This window comes from Molossus molossus, unplaced genomic scaffold, assembly GCF_014108415.1.
Source record: "Molossus molossus isolate mMolMol1 unplaced genomic scaffold, mMolMol1.p scaffold_m16_p_19, whole genome shotgun sequence".
NCBI lineage: Eukaryota > Metazoa > Chordata > Mammalia > Chiroptera > Molossidae > Molossus > Molossus molossus.
Genome location: NW_023425354.1, coordinates 506382 through 528846, shown reverse-complemented (window position 1 = coordinate 528846; position 22465 = coordinate 506382). Strand labels below are relative to the sequence as shown.

Sequence of the window (22465 nt, the reverse complement as noted above, 5' to 3'; positions counted from 1 at the left end):
GCCAACCCCAGAGGGCTCTGGACTCGCACTGAGGCCCAGGCCAGGGGAGCTGCTGGGGCAGGACCGGGCAGCCGGTGAGCTGGGGAAGGAGGCAGAGTGGCAGAATTCCGAACAGAGGGTCCCAGGGTGAGGTCCCTCCCTCTGCAGGCTTGCCCTGCCCAGGGGAACTTTGCCCTCACATGGGAGGAGGTGCCTGATATGCCCTTTAATGGGTATCTTCTCCTGCAGGACAAGCTTGTCACCGGCCCACGGATGCGCTCTCCACAGCACAGCACAGCTCCAAGTCCAGCGTGAGTGGCAGAGATGGCCCTGCGTGTGGCGCCCGCCAGCAGGTCCCCGGGGCTGGCTGCAACAGGCAGTCCTGTGCCCGAGCTGCCTAGCAGCCCCAATGCATCCCTCAACAGCTCGTGGGCCAGCCCCACGGAGCCCAGCTCCCTGGAGGACCTGGTGGCCACGGGAGCCATTGGGGTGGTGCTCTTGGCCATGGGCGTGGTGGGCGTGGCAGGCAATGTATACACACTAGTGGTCATGTGCCGCTTCCTGCGCGCCTCAGCCTCCATGTACGTCTACATCGTCAACCTGGCGCTGGCCGATCTGCTCTACCTGCTTAGCATCCCTTTCATTGTGACCACCTACGTCACCAAGGAGTGGCACTTCGGGGACGTGGGCTGCCGAGTCCTCTTCAGCTTGGACTTCCTGACCATGCACGCCAGCATCTTCACCCTGACCGTCATGAGCAGCGAGCGCTACGCCGCCGTGCTGAGGCCGCTGGACACTGCGCAGCGCTCCAAGGGCTACCGCAAAGTCCTGGCGCTGGGCACGTGGCTGCTGGCGCTGCTGCTGGCGCTGCCCATGATTCTGGCCATCCGGCTGGTCCAGCGGGGCCACAAGAGCCTCTGCCTGCCGGCCTGGGGCCAGAGCACCCACCGCGCCTACCTGACGCTGCTCTTCGGCACCAGCATCGTGGGGCCCGGCGTGGTCATCGGCCTGCTCTACGTGCGCCTGGCCCGGGCCTACTGGCTGTCGCAGCGGGCCTCCTTCCGGCAGACACGAAGACTGCCCAACCCCAGGGTGCTCTACCTCATCCTGGGCATCGTGCTGCTCTTCTGGGCCTGCTTCCTGCCCTTCTGGGTGTGGCAGCTGCTGGCGCAGTACCGCGGGGCCCGGCCGCTCACGCCCCGCAGCTCGCGCATCGTCAACTACCTGACCACGTGCCTCACCTACGGCAACAGCTGTGTCAACCCCTTTCTCTACACGCTGCTCACCAAGAACTACCGGGACTTCCGGCGCGGCTCGCCCTGCGGCAGGGGCACCAGCGGGCGCGCGGGCACTCGAGCCTTCCTGCAGTGCCCGGCCCGCGCCCCGCGCCCCGTGGGCAGTCGGCAGGCCTCCGAGCCCATCAGCCTGCCTGGGGCGGCCCCTGGGGGCGTCCGCGACTGAGTGTCCCGACCTCCAGGTGGGCGCTGGGGTGGGTGGCCTAGCTGCTGGCCTACATTCCCTGGAGCTCCTGGCAGCTCCCCACGACTCCTGCTGACAGCCCCTCTTCCCTGTTCTCTTCCAGAAGTCCCCTGCTCTCCCTTCCCCGTGGGAGAATTTCAGCTTCGTCAGCCCAGCACACTCCCCACCCCACCAGCCCCTCCTGGGATCTGCAGAGGCGCAGGCCCAGTCATGCCCAGTGGTCTTCACCACACGAGCCGTAGATGTGCACCGGGTCAGCACCACCCTGACCCGCGGTGGGCACACGGCTGCCTGCACGGGAACCCCCTCCTGGCTGGTGCGTGGCCTCTGTGGCACCTGTCCCATCCCTCCTGGCTTTGTGACAATAAACGCTAAGCTCGTTGATCCCTGCCCTGCTTCGGCCTGGGGACAGGGTGTCAGGGGTGGGGAGGATCCACAGCACATGGAGAAGCCTGTCGTCTGGCTGGGGAGGGCACACATCTTACTTTGTGACTGTCCAGTGTGAGCCAGGCCACAGAGTGTGGGGCCTGAGACCCCGGGGGTGAGGCAAGAAATGACCACCCCAACCTGCTCCGGGAGGAGGGGACAGCTGGGGGATTGCTGCAGGGCAGGAGCACAGCACACTGAAGCCAGGAGCCAGAATACTCCCATTTGCAACCACTCCCTCCCCAGACCTGTGGGTTCATCTTGTGCCTTCTCTGTGCAGAGTCTGAACTGGGTCTCCTGGGGCCACCGAGGCGACTGCCCTGCCCACAGAGTCCACACATGGCCAGCCCTGCCCTCCACAGGGATGAGCTGGCCAGGAAGCAGAGGGAACAGGACGAAGGTGGGGAAAAGGAGGGAGCAAGCAGGGCACTGTGTCCCCCCATGGGGTCCTTGCTTTGGGTGGGGGTGGGGGCAAGGTTTTAAGTGAGGCAACTCTGGGGACATGGATGGACTTAGTGGGGTGAGGCCTCCCGCCGGCTGGGAGGTTTGGCTAGGAGGTCGGTTCTCCCGGCTTAGGGTAAGCAAAGCAAGGGCAGGAGCAGGGACCCTTCCTGCAGGTTCATTGAGCCTCCGAGGGCCCACTGCCCACAGCTCCTCCTCCTCCCCCCACCGCCCACAGCTCCTCCTCCTCCCCCCACCACCCACAGCCCCTCCTCCTCCCCCCACCGCCCACAGCCCCTCCTCCTCCCCCCACCGCCCACAGCCCCTCCTCCTCCCCTCGCCCCTGCAAGCAGGGCCACTCAATCAAAGCCAGGAAGGTGATTTGGGAGGCCCGGTCTCACTCAAACCCACAGTCTCTGGCCCATCAGGCACGGTGCCCAGTCCACTGGCCTCACAGCGTCCTCCCCAGTTGGAGACCAGGCTGTCCTGTGAGAGATCTGCCGGTGGGGTGGGGGCACCAGGCCCCCAGACCCTACTCTTCCCCAGGGCTCTGAGGCTCCTGAGGGTCTGCAGGAGCCAGAGCTGGGGAGGTCCGGCCCAGGGCCGGGTGGACAGCAGAGGCCCCAGGGTGAGGGTCACCGGGTGGGTGAACCCAGCTGGACCTGAGCTCCAACAGAGCAGGGCTGCTGCCGCTCAGTCACGGCTCACAGGCGCACACAGGTGCTCCAGAGGAAGCGAGCCGGGAGGACACACGTAAATGAGACAAGGTTTCTTTTTTCCCAATCCTCACCGGAGGATATTTTTTCCATCGATTTTCAAACAGACTGGAGAGAGGGAGAGAAACATCGATGTGAGATACACCGATTGGTTGCCTCCTGAACGGGGATTGAACCATAACTGAAGTATGCGCCCTTGGAATAGAGCCCACGGCTCTTTTGTTCGAGGCTTTGCTGTAACCGCTGAGCCAAACTGGCCAGGGCAAGACAAGGTTTCTTTTAAGGGGTTGGCCCCTGTGGTGACGGGGCCAGCAGGCTGGACACTCGGACAGGGGAGGACCACAGCCTTGGGGCAGAATCCCTTCTGGGAAACCTCTGGCCTTCAACCGCGTGGACGAGACCACCTGTCCAGTTATGCAGAGAGGTCCACTTTGCTCAAGGTCAGCTGACGGCAGACGTCTGTCCACGGGGCAGGTGGTCAGCACTTGGTTCCTTTCATAGCTGAACACTCAGTTGGTGACCACGTTCGTTGGTTAGGGCACCTGAGCCGCTCCCACCTCTTCCTTGAAACGGAGAGAGCCGCTGTGAGCATGTCTGTGGGAGACCCTCAAGGGACGGTTGGACCTACGGAACCACCAGACTGCTTCCCGAAGAGGCTGCGCCTGCGCCCCTCCAGCCCCGCGTGGTGTTCTGGGTCCCTGTCCTCCCTCAGGCACGTGCGGCTTTCATAATAAAAGAGCAGCTGTTCTGGGTGAACCTGGATTAGTAATGACCGCCTCAGTCACGGTCTGCAAGGCTGGGCTGCGGGCCTGGCTCGGGTTGGAGGCAGGACAGTGCTGCCCACAGCCTGGGACCGGGGAACATTGGCCCCACCCACCTTCTGGGAAAGGTGCCCTTGAAGAGGGGTCACCAGGACTCCTCCTTCCAGCTCTGTCCCGGGAACCGGGGCTTTCCCTCTTGGAACCATCTGTCAGGGGGATGGGGCAGCCAGCAGGGCCCGTTAAGAGAAAGGGAAGTCATGGCTAACATCACTATGGATCATCTTGGTTCTGTGGATCATCTGAAACCCTTTTGGCCAGTCTCCCAGGCCCTACCCCCAGCACCCTGTCCCTGGAAAGACACTGACCAGGTCCCTCCTCCTCCCTGGGCAGGGGGGGGGCAGTTGGGGTGGTGTGGGAACAGAGAGGAGGGGGAGGGGTGTGGGGGAGGAGCAGCCACAGCACAGGGTGCAGGAGCTGAGAGGACCGTCCCTCTGGGTCCACCTGGGTCCTCCAGGGCAGTGTCGGTCAGCGGTGGGGATGGGAGGGGTGTCTGCTGTCTGATGGAGGCTGGAGGCCGAGGGAGGCCAGGGTGCTAGAGTTCTCTCAGCATTGAAATGTCATCCACCCAACACCGAGCCTTTGGATGAAGAAGCAAAACCTCAAAGCCAGGCTCAGCCCATGGGCAGCGTGGCATCCAGTGCTCACGAGGCACCTGACCGCTGCCCCAGGACTCCCCACCCTGCCGTACACCAAGGGGGTGCTCCTGGGTCTTTAGAAGCTTCTAGGACGGTCTGCAATGTTCATTTTCCTCCGGGCCGTGCTGACCCATCCCACCTGCACTGCCCATCTCAGAGGGGGGTCTCTGTCCGTCCTGCTTCAGTGCGGTTCCCCAGAAGGGCAATGGTGACCGCAGTTGGGGTCGGAGAAGCAGGGCCAGCAGACTTCCCTGAGGTGCTCAGTGTCCCCTGAGGCTGTAGCCACCTTCACGGGGAGGCTGGGCTCAGGCGACCATCTGGAAACAGGCGTCGAGCGCAGGGCAGAGGGCCTTGCGCCAGGGGCACCTGTGGCAAGTGAAATCCAGATGGCGTTTGTGTGTCCACGTGAGTCCAAACATCATTGATGAGCAAGAAGAACATACAGTGAGCATCTTTCCAACATAAGGGGACAGTTGGCAAGAGTGACCCAGAACCCTCGAGGAAAAGATCAAGACTTCGATTATAGAAGTCATTTAAAATTCTGATGCAGAAAAAGACACTTGAAGCCGAGACGGAACAGACCCCCGGAGCTCGGCGTTGGCACCACGTGGAGGCAGGTCGCAGTGCCTCCAGCAGTCTGTCCTGAAGCAAAGGTCAGGGGTGGGTGAAGGTGTGTGTACAGAATGCTCGTTCAGCATCCCTTCAGAACCAGAGGACCGCCGCACGTTAAAGCAATCACGATGTGGTCGTGAGACACGGAGAATCGGGTTCTGACAGCGACGAAGGTGTCACCCCGAGGACTGTTACGGGATAGACCTAAGGATGTTGGCAAATGGGGAAATGCTGTAGAACTGTACAATGTGATCCCAAGTTTTCTTTAAAAAAAGAAATTTTTTTTTTTTTTGAGAGAGGAAGAGAAACATCCATTGGCTGCCTCCTGCAACCCAGGCATGTGCCCTGCCCAGGGATGGAACTGGGACCTCAGTCCCTGGGACGTCGCTCCATCCACGAGCCACACGGCCGGCCCAGTTTTATTGAACACAAACAGTGTGCGTCTGTGGACGTGGCAGCGGTTTTGCTTCCCAGGAGGTGGCAGGCAGGCGTCCAGGCTGGCAGTCTGGGGGTGGGCCAGGGGCTTACCAGGTGCAGCACATTCCTGCCCTGCAGGCCAGTCAGTCTCTGGTTTTGGCAACTGATCACTGTAGGACAGTGGGGATGGACGGGGCCACGGGCCCAGGGGGCTTTTCCAGGCACTTCAGGCCCCAGCAGAGTGGCCTAGCCCAGTCCAGGCGCCCCTGTGAGCCCCACTCCCACCTTCTGGGGGCCCAGTGGGGAGGGCGGAGAGCCCAGCTTGTTACTCAGAGCGCCCAGCAATGCAGAGGCTGGAGTCGGGTCACCTGGCTGCACCCCCAGGCTGCTGCCCTTTGTGTCCGTTATTTATCAACAAAGAAACATGCTCCCACATCCCCTTCACTCCTAGTCTTCCAGGGACTCACTCTGGGGAGTGAGTGGCACCTGCACCCAGCAGACATCAGTGTTCACCTGCCTGAGGAGCACGCTGCCCTCAGAGACTCTCCGCACCACATGGGGCTCGGGGGTGGGGTTGGGGTGGGGGAGCAGCTGGCCTGAGTGACCAGTGATGATGCCTGCGAAGATGTGGCCCCGCCCAGGGGGTGTGTGGCCCGAGCTGGTCTGCAGAGACCTGATTGCACAGCTGTGCACACCCAGCAGTTCTGACCCGGGTCACCCGGAGGGCCAGCCTTGGGTGGCAGGACACTGGGCTCCTCCTTGGCCTGGAGAAGGCTCCCAGGAGCCCCTGGCTGTTAGGTGTGAGAAAGGAGGGGAGCTTGGCCAGCAGGAGGTGAGCACCCTCATCCTGTGGAGGGAAGACGGTGGCCAGTCTGGCCAGGGGCCCCGTATACCCACAAACCACCACCCCAGGAATCCAGGAGCCCCAGGGCCACGCACAGGGCAGCTTTTCCATGGGAATTCCAGACAGATGACGCCCTGAGCAGGACGCCAGGCTGTCCCGGCTGACAGCCAGGAGCTGCAGACTATGGCCTTTTTCAGGCCCGCCCAGTGCCCACCCCATTCGAGGAGCGGGGCCAGTTCTCCTGGGGTGGGGCAGAGCCCCGGGCTGCCCAGGGGTGACCCGAAGGCCACCTCTCCCGCCTAGAGCTGTGGAGACGGAGGCCAGGTGGGCGGGGTGGGGTGGGGAATGCTGAAGTCCTGTCAGTCTGGAGACCCTGGTCTGGCCCCTCCCTGCACGCCCTCCACATGCTGATTCCCTGGCCTCCCAGGCCTCCCCCTCCCCCGCAAGCATGCCACCAGGTTATCTGTCACTAAGCGCTCTTATTCCTGTTTCAGAGCTGAGGACCCGGACATGAACTCGAGGGTTGTGCAGGCCACAGGCACCTGCAGGATGAGGTCCAGCTGGGAGCACCCCCAGCTCAGTGCATATAGCAGTCCTGTGCCCTGGCTCAGGCACCCACGGTGTGACGGAAAGTCCAGGGCCTGTGTGTCACCCCAGAGCTCTGTGTCCGTGTGGAATCCTGAGAAATATGGAGGCTGACAGGGTGTTGCCCCTCCGCCACTGGCCATCAGAGCTGGCTGCCTGCGCCAAGGTCTTCCCTGGGCCTTCAGAACTGGGCCTGGGGCCTGATGGGGGAGAGAGGGGCACCTCAATTCCTGCCTTTAGCCTCCCAAGGCTCCATCCTCACCTCACCACCACGTCCCTTCACCCCACAAGCCTGCCAGCTCCCTGCAGCCCACACAGGTAAGGGAGGGTCTCAGCCATGTTGGGTGGTCAGGAAGGGCTTGTGTTGGGGGCTGGGGACCCAGGGAGGGGGCAGCAGGTGCAAACATGGGGCCCACTTTTTCCTGGGGATGAAGCTGGGGTCCAAGAACCCACCCTGGCTGTGCAGAGACCCTGGACAGTGAGTATCCTTTCTCCTTCCTCTCCCCTCCCTCCTCCTCTGGACTTTTCCAGGATTGCGCCCTTCCTGAGCCTCCCCCCCCCAGCTCTATCCTTTATCGAGGGGCATGGGAGGAGCCAGCGGATGCTCCCAGAGGCAGGCAGCCTAGGGTGACCGGCAAGGACAGGGAGCTCACGCTTAGCACCAGGCCAACTACTGATGCCCCCCATGTCCATGCCCCCACGCTGCAGGCCGGGAGGGCACCCTGTGCTGGGGCAGGCCCGGCTGAGCCCTCCCAGAGTCCCCGCCGGCTTCCCTGGGAACGGGAGCGCCAGCAGCCCAGCTCCACTGGGATCCGCCTGGGCGCAAAGGTGCTGAGACGAGGATGGTCAAGGAGGAGCCTCAAGAGCTGCAGGGGACAGAGGTCAGGTGTCCATCTGGTCACCTGGCTGCTGACCCTCCTGCTGGCCCCGAGGGTGAGCGGGGTGGGGGGTCTCTGGGAGGCAGCAGGGCCCCCACCTGAGGGAAACGGGCTTGCAAAGGGAGCTGCGGGCTGGCGGGCTCACTTCCTTCCCCGAAGCTCAGCATCCAGGCGGGAAGCTGGAGCGCCGAGCTGCTCGGTCCCGGCTGCACACTCAGCCGCCCCCGGGCCTGCCCAGCAGCGCCTGGGGCTTGGTTTCCGGAAGGGGTGTCCCCAGGCAGACCGCTGTCCCTGGTGTCTTAGGCCCCTGGCCCCGGTCTGCCCCAGGGCCCTGCTCACTGGAACCTTTCCCACGGTGTCATGACTGCTGATGCCGATTCCCGGGCAGGCTGCTGGCCCCACAGGGCATCGTGCTGGTGAAGACTGTTCCCAAACGGAACCGGGCACCGGGCACAGGGAGCCCTTCCTGAGGAAACACACGGGGCCTGGGGGAAGGCTGGTTCCCCTAGTTTACTCACAGACGAAATGACTGAAACATCAGCAAATCAACACCCAGATGATGCGTAAGGCACCTTGTTCGATGGAAAAGGATGGGGGGGGGGGGGGCGCCTCCGCTGGAGGGCGCCGCGGCCGGAGCTACGTGAAGGCTGGGTCCGCGATGCCGTGGTCCGGGTTGCAGGTGAAGGCGATGGTGATGGCGTAGCGGGTGCCCCAGTGCACCTTCTCCACTCGGTGCAGGTTCTCAGACCCCGAGGTGAAGAAGGACACCCGACCTAGGCGAGGAGGAGGGGAGAGGTGACCCACGCCACGCACGGCCTTCGGAACTGCGTCCCCAACAAGCCGCCACAAGCCAGGCGACGGGAGAAATCCACACACTAGTCCGCGGCCTGCTGATGCGGGAGGCAGGACGACATGGGAGAACCCACACCCGAAGTCGGGGACCCCCAGGCATGGGGAGGGGCACCCCAGGCCCATCCAGGCACCAGGAGCTCATTGTGCTGGTGGGCTGGGGCAACTTGGGGATGAGGGTGCCCAACAAGCCCTTTGATCTCCTCCTTTTTTTTCTTCCCATTTATCTTCAGATAGAGCAAGAGGGAGGGAGCGAGACAGAGAAACACCAATAGGTTGCCACCCTCACAACCCCATCCAGGGCCTGGGATGAACCGCAACCAAGGAACCGAGGTATGCGTCCTTGGCTGGTATCAAGCCCGGGATTCTTTGGTCCGCAGGCCGACGCTCTAACCGCTGAGCCAAACCGGCCAGGGCAGTGATCCCCTCTTAAAGCCAGGAGGAAATTACCAGCAGACAGGACTTACTTCTGCACAGCGACCAGCAGGCAGCTCGGGGGACCTGCCCCTCAAGGCGAAGGGCAGGCAGACTCAATGCACATGGCCGAGTGGACTCAAGATGCTGCCCACCCAACTCCGTAACTATGAAACGTTCAGCACTCAAAGGTGCTTTCTGGCTTTCACTCTTCAGCAAACAACTATTAGATGATCACCCACATCCTTAAAGTGGGACTTAGCTTGGCAACTGAGCAACCAAAGATATGAAAGCGTCTCAGCTTTGGCTGGTTTGGCTCAGGGGTTCGAGTGTCAACCCTTGGACCAAGGGGTCGCAGGTCTGATTCCAGTCAAGGGCATGTACCTTGGTTACAGTTCGTCCAGTAACCAGTCGATGTCTCTCTCACATCAATGTTTCGCTCTCTCTCCCCCTCCCTCCCACTATCTGAAGATACACAGAAAAGTGTCCTTGGGTGAGGATTAAAAAAAAAAATTCTAATCAGGCCCTGGCCAAAGTGGCTCAGGAGTTAGAGCCCTGGCCCGCACCCCGAAGGGTCTCAGGTCCGGCTCCCAGTCAAGGGTGTGTACCTGGGTTGCAGGTTTGATCCCTGGCCCTGGTTGGGCCATGTGCAGGAGGCAACCCATTTCTCTCTCCTTCTCCCCAACTCCCTCCCTTTGACTCTCTCCAAAAATCAATGGAAAAAGTTCTCGGTAAGGATTAACAAAAGTTCTGCTCAAGTATTTATTGGGCTTAAAATGCCCCTCAGAAAGCCCTCAGGGGGCACTACACACCCTGAACCCCAGGACCTGACAGGACGGGATGAGTCATGTGCTCCACTCAGGGCAGCAGAAGTCCGGAGCTCAGTGTCTCTACCGACATTACCGAGTTTACCGGTGCCGGGTCCCCGGAAGGGCCTGGCAGGAGCACAGTGCAGGGTGCAGGCAGGTCTCCCGGGAGGCGCTGTCTGTGACAGCCCTGCCTGCGGACATGCCTGCCTTATCCTGACAAACCAGCCTCCCGGATGTCTCTGACCAGCGGGCACAATCGAGGCAAAGCTGGGCACGCAGCAGGTCTCCGTAAATGAAGCCTCCGCCCTGGTAACCACGCCCGAGCTGCCCTGGGTCCTACCTGCTCTGGGCTCCACCGTCTTGTTGGCCCCCTCCTCCATGAACACGAATCGCCCCCCGCCAAAGTCATCCAGGTAGTCAGAGAGGTACAGCAGCGAGGTGTAGTCGAAGGAGCCGTAGGTCACCTGCAGGCGAGGCAGGGGAGGCAGGGGAGCGTCACCACCTGGAGCTCAGAGCCCTGCATCTGCTCCTCACGCCTGGGTGTCGCGCACGAGGCCACTTGTGCCTTCTCGGCTCCCGAGGAGCCCTCACTGCACCCCCCATCTGCTTCTTCCCGGGATTCCCACACAGTCCGAGGCCCAGGCTGTGCAAAGCAGCGTGTGCGGGACCCGCAGCCAACGAGCCCACGTTGGGTGACTCCTGGACAGCGGCCCCCTGCCGGCCCACAGGCCTCTCCCACATCGGCAAGGACAGCGGCGGCGACAATGAGCTTCTGCGCTTCCGACAGGTGTGGGGCAAACCCAGCCCTTTAAAGACCGTGGTAAAACGCTCACCATACAGGTCACACCTTTACACCTTCACCGTGTTTCGGTGCACAGCTCGGTGGCTTTGGTACTCACGTTGTTGTGCAGCCGTCACCACCATCTCCAGAACTTCGTCATCGTCCCCCACTGAACCGCTGTCCCCAGGAAACACGCCCCACCCCTCCCCCAGCGCCCACCCTCCTGCTGTCTTCCTGTGTGACCTGACTCCTCTAGGGACCTACAGTGGATCCCACACCTGTCCCTTGGTGTCTGGCCCTCTTTGCATGGACGTTCTTTTGGAAGACAGTGTGGGTGGTCAGAGCAGAGGATGGGGGACGGGGCCTGAGCGCGGCCGTCTGACCCCTGACGCAGCCACCACCAGTTTCCTGGGAAGCCCTTGAGTCAGGGAGGGGACGTGGCCAGGGAGAGTCAGCGGAGGCACTTCACGGTGGATGTTCAGGTGGCCGCAGACAGGGGGCGCCACAGGCCGTTGTTTCCAGTGTGAGATTTCTCAGGTTTGGTTTAAAAACTGTTAGACGAGGGGGAGGGATCAGTGGTCCATAACATGCAGAGGAGGTGTCTCCTCCCCAGGGTCACAGCAAGCCTTTGTCATCCGCTCCCACAACACATCCCCAAGGCTCCACCCCTCCCGCATGCCTGGCCCGGCGCCACACTGAGCGCGGGCTGTACCAGAGGGATCAACTGGTTTTGGTGCAGTGGGGTCAGGGCTTCAGTGAGATCGAGCAGGATCTGATCAGCTGTGACTATGTGAAGGACACAGAGATCCAGGAAGCAAGATTGCAGAGCCCTTACTGGTTGAGAAATCTGCCCATGAAAAAGCCAAGTGGGGAGAGGGAGGGCCTCCCGGGGACACAGCCGTGAGCACAGGCCCAAGGGGAGACCAACGCGGCCTCTGTGAGGGCTCTGGGGACAAGTAACAATGGATGGGTGCCAACCGGGCACTCAGTTTACTAACTTGTATTTCTCCATCTTTTCTCACCACCATGTGAGAAACGTATTTCACTTCCTCGACTGTATCACCTAGATTCAGGGTGCAGCCTAAACGTCAGAGAGAAAGACATCTACAATCCTAAAAACAGAACTGCGGAACAGGCTTGGAAACCCATGCAGAGCTGAGCTGGGGTAGCCACAGCTCAGCAGCTGCTTGGAGGCTCACCTGGACCACGTGTGCATCCCCAGCTGCACCGAGGCTCACCTGGACCACGTGCACCCCCCCCAGCTCTACCGAGGTGCATCTGAGGCTCATCTGGACCACGTGTGCACCCCCAGCTGCACCGAGGCTCACCTGAGGCTCACCTGGACCACGTGCGCACCCCCCAGCTGCACCGAGGCTCACCTGGACCACATGCACCCCCCCCAGCTCTACCGAGGTGCACCTGAGGCTCATCTGGACCATGTGTGCACCCCCAGCTGCACCGAGGCTCACTGAGGCTCACCTGAACCACGTGTGCACCCCCAGCTGCACTGAGGCTCACCTTGTCCATGTGCGCACCGCCAGCCACAGAGGCTCACCTAGACCACGTGCACTCCCCCCCAGCCGCAGAGGCTCACCTTGTCCACGTGCGCGTGCCAGTACTCATCGTGAGCCGTCCGAGCCTCTGTGCTGTTGATGCGGGAGAAGAACGTGGGCTTTGTCAGGTACAGCGAGGACGCGCTGATGCCAAAAGCCTGGGCGATTGCGAGCTGGACCTTGTGCCGCACGTCCCTGCAGAGAGGACGCATGCGTCATCTGGAGCAGTGTGGCCTCGGAAGAGAGAATGCTCCACGGGTACCACTGTGTCCACATAGGGCTACGTGGACTGGAGGAAGGCAGGAAGATGGACACGCATGCGACATCCCACACACGTGTCACAGGATACCATGTGCAAGGCCAGTCCCTGGTACGAACGACAGCTGTATCCCGCGGGGGCAGTGTCACGGGGACACAGAGCAGTGGCAGGAGGTGAGCGGTCCTCTGTGTGCAGCCCTCACCTTCCCGAGCAGCTGGAGAGGCCTGCACTGAGGAGGACACTGGGCGTGGTCAGGGGCTGGGCCTGCAGGAGACACGGGTCCCTCCCTGGCACGTCCAGGGGACTGGGCTCTAAGCCACACATGTGCAGCCATGTGCCAAGGTCCTAAACCACATCCCAGGTGATACAGCTTGAGCACAACCGGACGTAAATCATTCTAACATTTCCAACCCGCTGGCTGGCCCTCCGACATGCATGTCACTAGCTGTAGGGTGCTCCCACCTAGGCAAGGGCTCTGATGGGCGCATCAGAGGCACCCCCTCAAGCTCCTCTCAGGAAGTAGAGTGTTGACTTTAACGTCAGTGATGAGGTTCACGGAACCTCGGCTGAACCAACAATGACATTCAAAACACCTCCACCTTCAACCGAGTATGAAATATGTACTCAATGTCTCTTACCAGCCAAGTCGTAAAAATTATATATGGGCTGTCATTTATTTAGTCAGCTCACTTCTCTCAACCCTTACCTTCAAGTTGCACACTTTCTACTTAATGATAAAAACAGTGAACAAAGCAGACTGGTGAGGCCAGCAGCATGACCAGCCACATGATCACAGAGCAGCCGGGGGCCCCCAAAACCACGTTTCTCAGCGTGCCAAGCGGGACTCCACCTCCCCCCAGGAGTCATACAGGGGGGTCTGACATCCTTGACTCTCAGGACACCCTGCGGCCAGCAGCAGCAGCCAGTGAGGCATGTTAGTGTATGGAACCAGTTATTGCCTTTCCCATTTGTGCATAAAGAGTTCTTCAGCCCTGGCCAGTCTGGCTGAGCAGTTAGAGCGTCGGCCTGCGGTCCAGAGAGACCAGGGTTCGGTTCCCGCTAAGGGCACGTACCTCGGTTGCAGTTTGTCCCCAGCCCTGGTTGGGTAGTGTGGGTGGCAACCACTCGATGTGTCCCTTCACATCGGTGTTTCTCTTTCTCTCTCCCTCCCACTCTATCTAAACAAAAAATGGAAAAATGTCCTTGGGTGAGAATTTAAAAAAAAAGAGTTCTTCAAACCTTCTGTCTGGCCCTGGCCAATGTGGCTCAATGGTTAGCACATCGGCCCAGGCACTAAAGGATCTCTGGTTCAATTCCCCATCAAGTGCACATACCTGGGTTTCGGGTTCAATCCCTGGCCCTGCTTGGTGTTGTGCAGGAGGCAACTAATCCATGTGTGACTTTCACACAGTTTCCCTCTCTCTCTGTCTCTCCCCTAACCTCCCTTCCACTCCCTCTAAAAATTAATGAAAAAAATATCCTTGGGTGAGGATTAACAACAACATAAAACAACCTTCTGTCTGGACCAGTAGCCTGGGTTGCATTTTCCAGTTGTTTCCCTAGAAGCTGATACAGGGGGACTGTGGGCTTATTTCCAGGCAATGTGGCTGGGTAAGAACGACCCCAGGTAGTTGGGGATGGGGGCTGTGGTTGTGAAAGGGGGACACGGGGGTCCTCACGGTGACGGACACTGTCAGCATCGTGATGTCAGTGGTCCTCACACGCCCTATGCGGTGATAAAATTGCACAGGACACACACACACTCAAACCGAATGAAGTAAAACCAGGGCATCTGACCATGACAGTGGGCTGTACTGGTGTCGATTCTGGGGACGATGCTGGACTCTGGCTGGAAGAAACGGGGTGAAGCGTTCACAGGATCGCCTGTGCTACTTATAATTGTGTGAGTCTTGATTATCTCAAAACAAAAAGGCTAATTTAATAAAGACCCCCACAGGCAGGGGACCTGCCTGACACGCGACACGGCATGTGCGATGTGTCGTGTGACCAGCACAGCCCTTGCAGGACCGGGGACTGCTCGTGGGGCAGTCAGGAGAGCTGCTGGGCCCACACGAGGCTGGCTTTGTGACCTGCCTCACACTGGCCACTGCTTCTTGGCCTGGACCCTAACGGGGTGGTTGGTGAGCACGATCGTCCAGCGGGATCCATGGAGGTGGGTGCTGCTTGGTATTAACCAATATGCAAATTTCAGCTCAAGCTCCAAGGCTGATCCCGGACACTCGGCTGGTGCCGGCCCTGCGAGAGGACCAGGGAAGAGGTGGGCACACCACCTCTCCACTCGCAGCCCCGTGCCCTCCCCGTCCACGCTGACCCCTCCTCACCGGTACAACTGGAAGTCTTCCTCTGAGAAGATATTTTCTATTTTATCCCCAAAGTATCTGAAAAAGTAAGAAGTATTGACAAATGTAACATTTTATTAATTTTTCCTTTAAATTCAGTCTTTCCTCCAGGTAGCCCACAGGTCCCTGAAAACCAGCTGGTCCTGTAAGTTGGAGCTGATGTTTCTACACTGATGCTTTTCTGGTAAAGGGATGGGAGACAGGCAGTCAGGACTGCCCGGCAGACTGAGGATGCCGTTCCAAGGCTGGGACAGTCTAGGCTCCTCCTACCCCTGGGGACAATCAGAGTCCCTCAGGCCCTACAGCTCACATGGCTCACAGGGAGCCGGCCTGTCGCCTCTCCCTCTCTCCCTCGCCTGTCCCCTGGCCTCGAGCGGGCCGCAGCTTCCCAAGAGTCCCCGACTAGCACTAGACCATTCCCTGAAGTTTGGGCAACAGGGATGCTGCCCTCCAAGAAGGGCCGCGCCTTCCGGTCCTTGCCTGGCCCTCATCCCTGCGGCAAACGTCAGTTTAGCTAAGAGCTGAAGCCACTCTGACGCAAGCCTCACGTGGTGTCCCCAGCTCGGAGCCGCGAGCTCAGGTCGTGCTGTTAGGGTTGCGGCCCCTCGGACTCTCACCTGTACAGGTTCACAAAGTGCTTCCCGACAGACAGGGCGCCTGAGTGCAAGTCCAAGATGGACGCCTGCAAAGGACATTCGCAGAGCTTGAGGGTGCGGGGCGGTGGCGACAGGGGCCACAAGCGACTGCGGAGATCCGTCCTAGCACACCCGGGGTCAGGGAGGCGGCACGCACGGGCAGTCTTCAGAAAGTTAGAACCAGGGTGTGTGTAGCATGGATCCCAGTCTCTGCTGCCTAAACAGCAAACTGGTCTAATTCTGAAAACTAGACCAGAGATGGCGCCCCCCAGATATACCTGTGAACCCCTGCAACTAAATCATAGCCCCTCCCTCCCACCCACATGCAGCTTTGTTGATGTAAAACCAACACACAACATCTGCTCCTGTTTAAAGTGTACAGTTTGGTAAGTTTTGATGTGCGTAAACACCCATGCAACCATCAAGGCCATAAACACACCCATCACCCCCAAATCTCCTCGCACTCCCTGGCAATCCTCCCCTCCTGCTTTCCTCCACCCACCCGGCCCCCAGGCACTGACGGGCTTTCTGCCGTAACAGACTGGTCTACGTTTCCTGGAGTCGAGGTCAGCGGAACCCGATACACTCGGCTTTGGCTGCTTGCACGGCAAACACCCTTTCCCCAAATAAGTCCCATTCCCAGGCTCTGGGGGGGCCACTGGCCCCTGCAGTCTCCCACAGTGGACGGCAGTGCCCACACCTGGTCTGGGGGCCTCCCGCAGGGAGTGGGAGGAGAGGCACTGGCATGTTGGTCATTCTTTCCAGGGCTGTCGCCCTCCTCACCAGGCTCCTGCTGCGGACTCGCCCCTCAGCGACCTGCCTGTGACCCCTCCTCCTGCCCAGCATTCTGAAATGCAAGTGACCTGAAGCTGGCAGCTGTGACATACTCTGAGGACAGGGAACTCTCATCCCCACTGAGTGGTGCCCCAGGGAACCAGGACCCGTCCACGAGGGTGTGGGGGCACCCAAGGGCCCTGCATATCCATTGCCTCCTCCTTCTGGGAGGGAGGGCACGTTAAAGGAATAAAGAGAAAACAAGCAGGAATTGCATACAACTCACCCCTCCATCGGATCCTCCCAGGGAGAGCCCCTTCTCAGCTATGCTGTAGAAAAGATCATTTTAAGTTGGATTTATTAATAGTCTTATCTGTGACATATCTAGGCAAATATCAGTCCCACGATTAATGCAGTGTTAACAGATTGTGTAATGTCTATGAGATAAGCACATGTTTAGACCACAGGACTCAACTTCCAAAGCTGGGTGAGTGGCAATATTTATCATCACAGGACACAGTTCAGGAACAAGTGGGCTTCATGGCAGTGAGCCAGACTGAATGGCTGAACTACTCCATGAGTCCCTGTCCTGGTCACCACAGGCTGTGGGGTGGCCTCTGAAATCACTAGTTCAGAAAGTCAAGGCCCTGCGGCAGCCTGTGCTGGACTTGACAAGACCACCTGACCAAACGCTCTGCAGCTGCCTAGGACACTGCCTGGGGGAGGGCCAATCCCTAAGACCAGTGCCCCCACCTGAGGAGCCCCAGTGTGGTCTGGGGTTGGGAGCATCTCCCGCTGGGACTGTCAGCTTGGTGTGTGGCAGACATCAACAATGTCAGCCACAGCGTGAGGGCCAGACTCCACTCCACTTGGTGCTCACTTCCAAAGACGTTCTGTGTCTGAATAGCTCATCGGAAAACCTAAGCCTTAAGATCCTGTTTTTAAAACATCAAGCAGGAAAAATGAAACTACTTCTGAGTGAGGCTTCCTGCTCTATATGAGTCACTGTTAGTGGCTGCAGGGTTAATCCTCACCCAGTTCTGGAGGAGACAGAACCAGCGCCTACTGACCACCTGCTGTGGGCGGACACCCCACCTCTACACAGGTGCCTGCTGGGGCCCTCAGGAGCTGATGGAGCAGTACCCCCACCCGACCACCTGACCTACCCTTGTCTTGGAAGCACACAGGAAATTCTTGTGAAATTCTAAATAAACTCTGAGTCATCATTTTGGTCACACTTCTCTGCTTCCCACCCCTCAGCCCCACATTCCTGCTGGTTCAGCACAGAAGCTCGGAGACGTATCATACCTGCGGATCCGCCGGGCTTCATCCCTGGTGATGACAGCATCCGTGACGCCCCGGCCGCACCTGGTAGGGGAGCAGCCTGGAGAGAGAGGAGTCAGGGTGAGGTCAACCTAATGACAATAAATCCCCAAACAAAGCCTGAGGGACACTGGGGTTTTCTGAGATGGGGCCTTGCCTTACACAGGATTTGGGGGGCCAGATTTGGCAAACAAAGTAGGGGACACCCAGTTACACTTGAATTTCAGATAAGCAAGGATGCCTTTGAGTATGAGTGTGTCCTATGCAGGACAGACACATCATCTCACTGGGCGGCCATGTTTCTAGTGGCCCAGCACCAAGCAGTCACTTGGGAGACACCTGACACTCCACCCACTGCAGCCCAACATTCTTAAGCACCTGTCAGAAAGTCCCTCCTGCGTGACCAAAGTTGTACCTGATTCTAGTCACTGTCCTATCCCAGGGGCTCACCAACTGCTACCAACAGCAGGTGGTCACTAGGCGCTGGTTCTGTCTCCTCCCTCTGCTGATTTGCACCTGGGACCTGCAGCTGCTTAGAGGGAGAAGGCTGGAGAAGCTACAGTGGGGCCAGGGCCAGGCTGGGGGTGACAGGGCCAGGACTAGGCAGAGCATCAGAGACGATGAGCTCAGCAAGCTCCTTGTGTTTGGCAGGAAGGGCAGGCTGGCTTCCCCACACCAGATGGCCATGGGACACGTCCTAGCTAAGATGGAGCCTGAGGACAGTCTCAGGACAAGCTGGGCTGGTTGACCTCTAGCTTTTCCCCTTTTTCCCCTTTTCCTTCCTGGAGTGTAAGCCTGGTGCCTGGAGGCAGAATGGGTGCCCAGGACCAGGAGCCCTTGCTGAGGGGCTCAGATGCAGATGGGCTTCGGTGGTGCCAGGTGGCCTGGGGTGCTCTTCTCTGGGCCTTGCCTTGTAGGAAAATAAACTGCAGCTTGGGGGAGGGTGGTCACTGGGGCATGGATGCCTCAGTTCCATGGGGCTAAATACAATCCTACTGATACAGGTGTTTTTTAAATTAAAAAACAAAGCCAGATACATGCTTTTTATTGTTGTTGCTGATCCTTACCCAAGTATATTTTTTCCACTGCTTTTTAGAAAGAGCGGGGGGGGGGGGGGACGGGGGGGACGACGACACATGGATTGGCTGCTTCCTACACGTGCCCAGTCGGGGCCGGGACACAACCTGTAACCCAATACATGCCCCTGACTGGGAATCAAACCTGTGACCCTTTGGTGAACCACACCGGCCAGAGTGTCCAGCTATTTTTTTTTAAATTCTGGTAAAATATACATAACAGAAAACTTACTGCTTTAACCATCTTCACGTGGCATGAAGTGCGTTCTCTCTTTTGTGCGACCATCATCCATTTCATCTCCTGAACTCTGTCCTCTTCCCAAACGGATCCCCATATCCATTTAACACTAACCCCCCCGTCCCCCTCCCTCATTCCCACTGTTTTTAACGTTGATAAGTTATTAAACAGGTAGGATGGGAACTTTTCCTCAGTTCCAACTATTGAAAAATATTTTCTTGAACGCTGGACTTTAAAGGGAAAAGCCAACTAAGGCAGAGCGCCAACCACACAGCCGGCTCCTTCCCGGACCGCTCAGGAGGACGACGCCCCCTTCCGGCCTTGCCCAGTGAACTGCATTCCTCCCAGTTAAATACTCTCCTGCGCATGTCAACAGCGCCCCTTGGTGGAAGGACTTGGCAATCTCTTCTTGGTTCAAGCTCAAAGCATTGCTCTTAATAAAAAATAAACTGAATCCTGCTTCTAGAACCGGGTCGCCCAGGCTAGTTTTTCAGACGGAGACAGCATCCGCCAGCAGGGGGGAAATGCAGGAAAGTACAGTTGCCAAAGGCGGCACCGGAGCATCACCCCGCCCGAGGTCTGTGCGCTCTCCAGGGTGCTGAACCCCGCCAACCCTCTGCCTCTGGGCTCCTCCGGCACAACCCGCTGACCTTACCCAGATCGCTGACCACGCCCTCTTCCTGCCCTCTCAGAGGGGAGGGTGCCAGGATGGGACACGCGCCCACGTCGGAGAAGGACCTGTGATAGTGACGTTCCCTACTGCAACATTTTCTGCAGTGACAATACCGTAAGACACTCTCCACAGCCAATACCTTTTCTGGTTTCAACCTTCTCATCCCTCCTTTTCCAATTCTATTACACCCCTCAGGCTAACCATCTCCTCCAGCAGACAGTGCCCACAGTGAGGGGCACCTCAGTGAAACGCTGACCACGGCCTCCAAGGTCCTCCAAGGTGACCAACAGGCCTGCCCTGTGCAGAGCCTGAAACACCAGCACTTCCCAGCCCAGGTATGGGCTAACAAACCTGGGGTAGAGGAAAGGTCACCTGCCACCCCCCACCACTTTCAACCTGATCTCCACCGGTTCAACGTGCCTTTTAAACGCGCTGCATTTCATGTTAATTTGCTGCTCTTTCCTGGATCACCCCAGCACCTACCTTCGAACCTTCGGTGACTGTTATAGTCCTCGGAGCAGGGCACCTCGATGAACCTGCCCAGCAGGACCTCACTACGGTGAGCCAGGACCTCAGTGACACCATCATCGCTCCCCAGACTGCCCCAGAGCAGGAGTGCAGCAAGCGTGGCACAGACCCCCAGGACCGTGGCTCTCAGCCACTTTCTCCACACCTCCCGTGGTGCCCGGGCACTCTTCATGCTGAGAACAGAAAACACAGCCATGGTCACCCACATGCACTTGTGTGTGCTGAAAGGGCAGACCATGACAACCAGAGGCCACGTCCACAGTTGGTTACAGCCTTGATCTGTCCCTCCACTACCTACTGTCAAAGCTACAGTCAATTGACACTTCCTGTGCAATCTGGGGTCACTGTGTGGCTCACACTGCCTGTGCTGAAGCTGCATGGGTGTTTGTGTGTGTTTGTGCAGTGCATTCCCATGCCCATGTCTGTAACTGAGCAGCTGTGCACTCTGTTGTCTAGGAAAGACTTGGTGGCTACAACACTTGATGAAGTGGCAGAAAATGAGGAAAAAGATCAGGGCATCCTTTCATGGAGGTGGGGGTGACTTGTTTCTTCAAGTACGTAATTAACTCCTGGAAAGCAGGGCACCTGCCCTCTGTGTTTATATGTTCTTCACACCTCACACTGTTAAATCAATAATTCCAATGAAATAAACCCCAAGGTGGGCACAGTGCAGTCAGACCATGTTGGTGGATACATGATCATTTTATTTTTTATTAATTTTTCCATTGAGTTTTTGATAGAGTGGAAGAGAGAGGGGGAAATATTGGTGTGAGAGAGATACATTCATTGGTTGCATCCCACATGACCCTGACCAGGCTGGGGATCGAACCTGCAACCCAGTTTGGAAATCAAACTTGAGACCCTTTGGTCCATGGGCCGACACTCTAACCGCAGAGCCAAACCAGCAAGAGCAATACTTGATCATTTTAAACAGGATTTCAGACAGCTGGGGGTTCTGCCCAGCCCACAGAGACCCGACACCCATAGAACTGCCTACCCAGCCTCCAGTGATTAGACTGGGGGGACACCTGACCCCAGTGGGCCCATCATTTCTGTTCCCCAAGAATTTGGACCAGGCACGGTAAGTGTCAGTCCCCCTCGGCAGCAGGTGGCGGAAACCCTAACCTGCAGGTGCAGGCAGAGCTGTGGGCCACACGTTCCGGACAACCTGGGACAGCCTGGCTGCTGAGCCAGGAAGGGGAAGAGTGGAGCAGGAGGCGCAGGGGGCGAAAAGTGGAAAAACAGCTCCTGATCTGGTCAGATCTGGATGTGACACTCCCCTCTGAGTCTCCTCAAAAGAAGCACCCTGTGTGGGGTAAGCTGCCAAAACAGAAGGAGGCTGCTTTTTCAGGTCTTGGAGATCCGTGGCCCAGAGTGTAAGCCCACCACACGGCGATGTGTCCTGCGGTGATTAAAATGCACCCTGGCTCCCCTCGAAGGCAACGTGCTGAGATGGTCACTTATTCCTTCATCGGGCCATCCACGGGGAGCCCTCCTGTGCAGAGCCCTCAGGAAAGCACACGGGGCCAGATGGCGAGGCCGGGGAGCCCGGCCCCGGGGGGAGCCCGGCGTGAAGCTGTCTGCGTGGAGCCACCTGTACACACAGGCAGCGGAGTCAGGGAAGGTTTGGGGCGGGGCCCTCCTCCTACCTCTGACTCCCAGACCACGCCTCCCACTGCCTCTGAGCCTGGGACTAAGGGCGCCGGCAGGGGCGGGATTCCGCAGGCCCCACCCACAGAACGCCCTCGCCCCCACGAGGGCCCCGCCCACGAACCCTAGCCCTCCCTCCGACCACGCCCACCCCCGGCAGCGCGGCGGAGACCACGCCCACTTCAGCAGACCCCCACCACGAGGCAGCCCGGCTGAGACCACGCCCACTCCAGAAGACCACACCCACACAGCGGCCCGGCTGAGACCACGCCCACTCCTGCAGACCACACCCACACAGCGGCCCGGCTGAGGCCACGCCCACTCCTGCAGACCACACCCACACAGCGGCCCGGCTGAGGCCACGCCCACTCCTGCAGACCACACCCACACGGCAGCCTGGCGGAGACCACACCCACGTCCGGGCCCGCTGCCCGCTCGCGCCCTCCCGCGCTGGCCGGTACCTGCTCGGGCGCCTGCGTTCGGCCACCCCGCTGCTTTCGGGCGCCTTGGGCGCGCCCCTCCGCTGAGGCGCCATCGGGCCAGCCCGCCGGGTAGCCTGGGCGGACGCGGGAGCCGCCCGAGCCGGGGCAGCGCCGCGAGAGGTAGCGCGAGGCTGGCGCGGCCGGAGACGCGGAGCGACACGCTCGGCCGTCGACCCCGGGGCTGGCGGCCAGACCCGAGCAATCGCAGGCCGAGCGCCGGGACCTGGG

At 59.3% G+C, this 22465-nt stretch overlaps 2 protein-coding genes across 2 annotated transcripts; one reads left to right on the top strand and one right to left on the bottom strand.

The window, feature by feature from the left end:
* Nucleotides 1-303: 303 nt before the first annotated feature.
* UTS2R (urotensin 2 receptor) lies at nt 304-1440 on the top strand. The gene has a single exon (XM_036268307.1). The coding sequence runs from the start codon at nt 304-306 to the stop codon at nt 1438-1440; it is 1137 nt and encodes a 378-aa protein (XP_036124200.1).
* A 7004-nt stretch (nt 1441-8444) lies between these two features.
* On the bottom strand, nt 8445-22294 carry OGFOD3 (2-oxoglutarate and iron dependent oxygenase domain containing 3). The gene is made up of 9 exons (XM_036269123.1): nt 22217-22294; nt 20061-20278; nt 17576-17651; nt 16554-16596; nt 15476-15540; nt 14841-14897; nt 12281-12434; nt 10246-10369; nt 8445-8606 (listed from the first exon to the last, which is right to left on the bottom strand). Exons 1-9 carry the CDS (start codon nt 22288-22290, stop codon nt 8470-8472), a joined length of 948 nt encoding a protein of 315 aa, XP_036125016.1. The 5' UTR covers nt 22291-22294; the 3' UTR covers nt 8445-8469.
* Nucleotides 22295-22465: the final 171 nt, after the last annotated feature.

What these genes read in the sequence shown, in the direction of transcription:
- OGFOD3 (XM_036269123.1), bottom strand. Translation starts at nt 22,290, where the DNA reads ATGGCGCCTCAGCGGAGGGGCGCGCCCAAGGCGCCCGAAAGCAGCGGG. An exon ending in GAACGCAGGCGCCCGAGCAG is followed by an intron (nt 20,279 to 22,216) that starts GTACCGGCCAGC and finishes TTCTGTTCTCAG; the next exon opens with CATGAAGAGTGCCCGGGCAC. An exon ending in GAAGCCCGGCGGATCCGCAG is followed by an intron (nt 16,597 to 17,575) that starts GTATGATACGTC and finishes TCTTTTCTACAG; the next exon opens with CATAGCTGAGAAGGGGCTCT.
- UTS2R (XM_036268307.1), top strand. Translation starts at nt 304, where the DNA reads ATGGCCCTGCGTGTGGCGCCCGCCAGCAGGTCCCCGGGGCTGGCTGCA.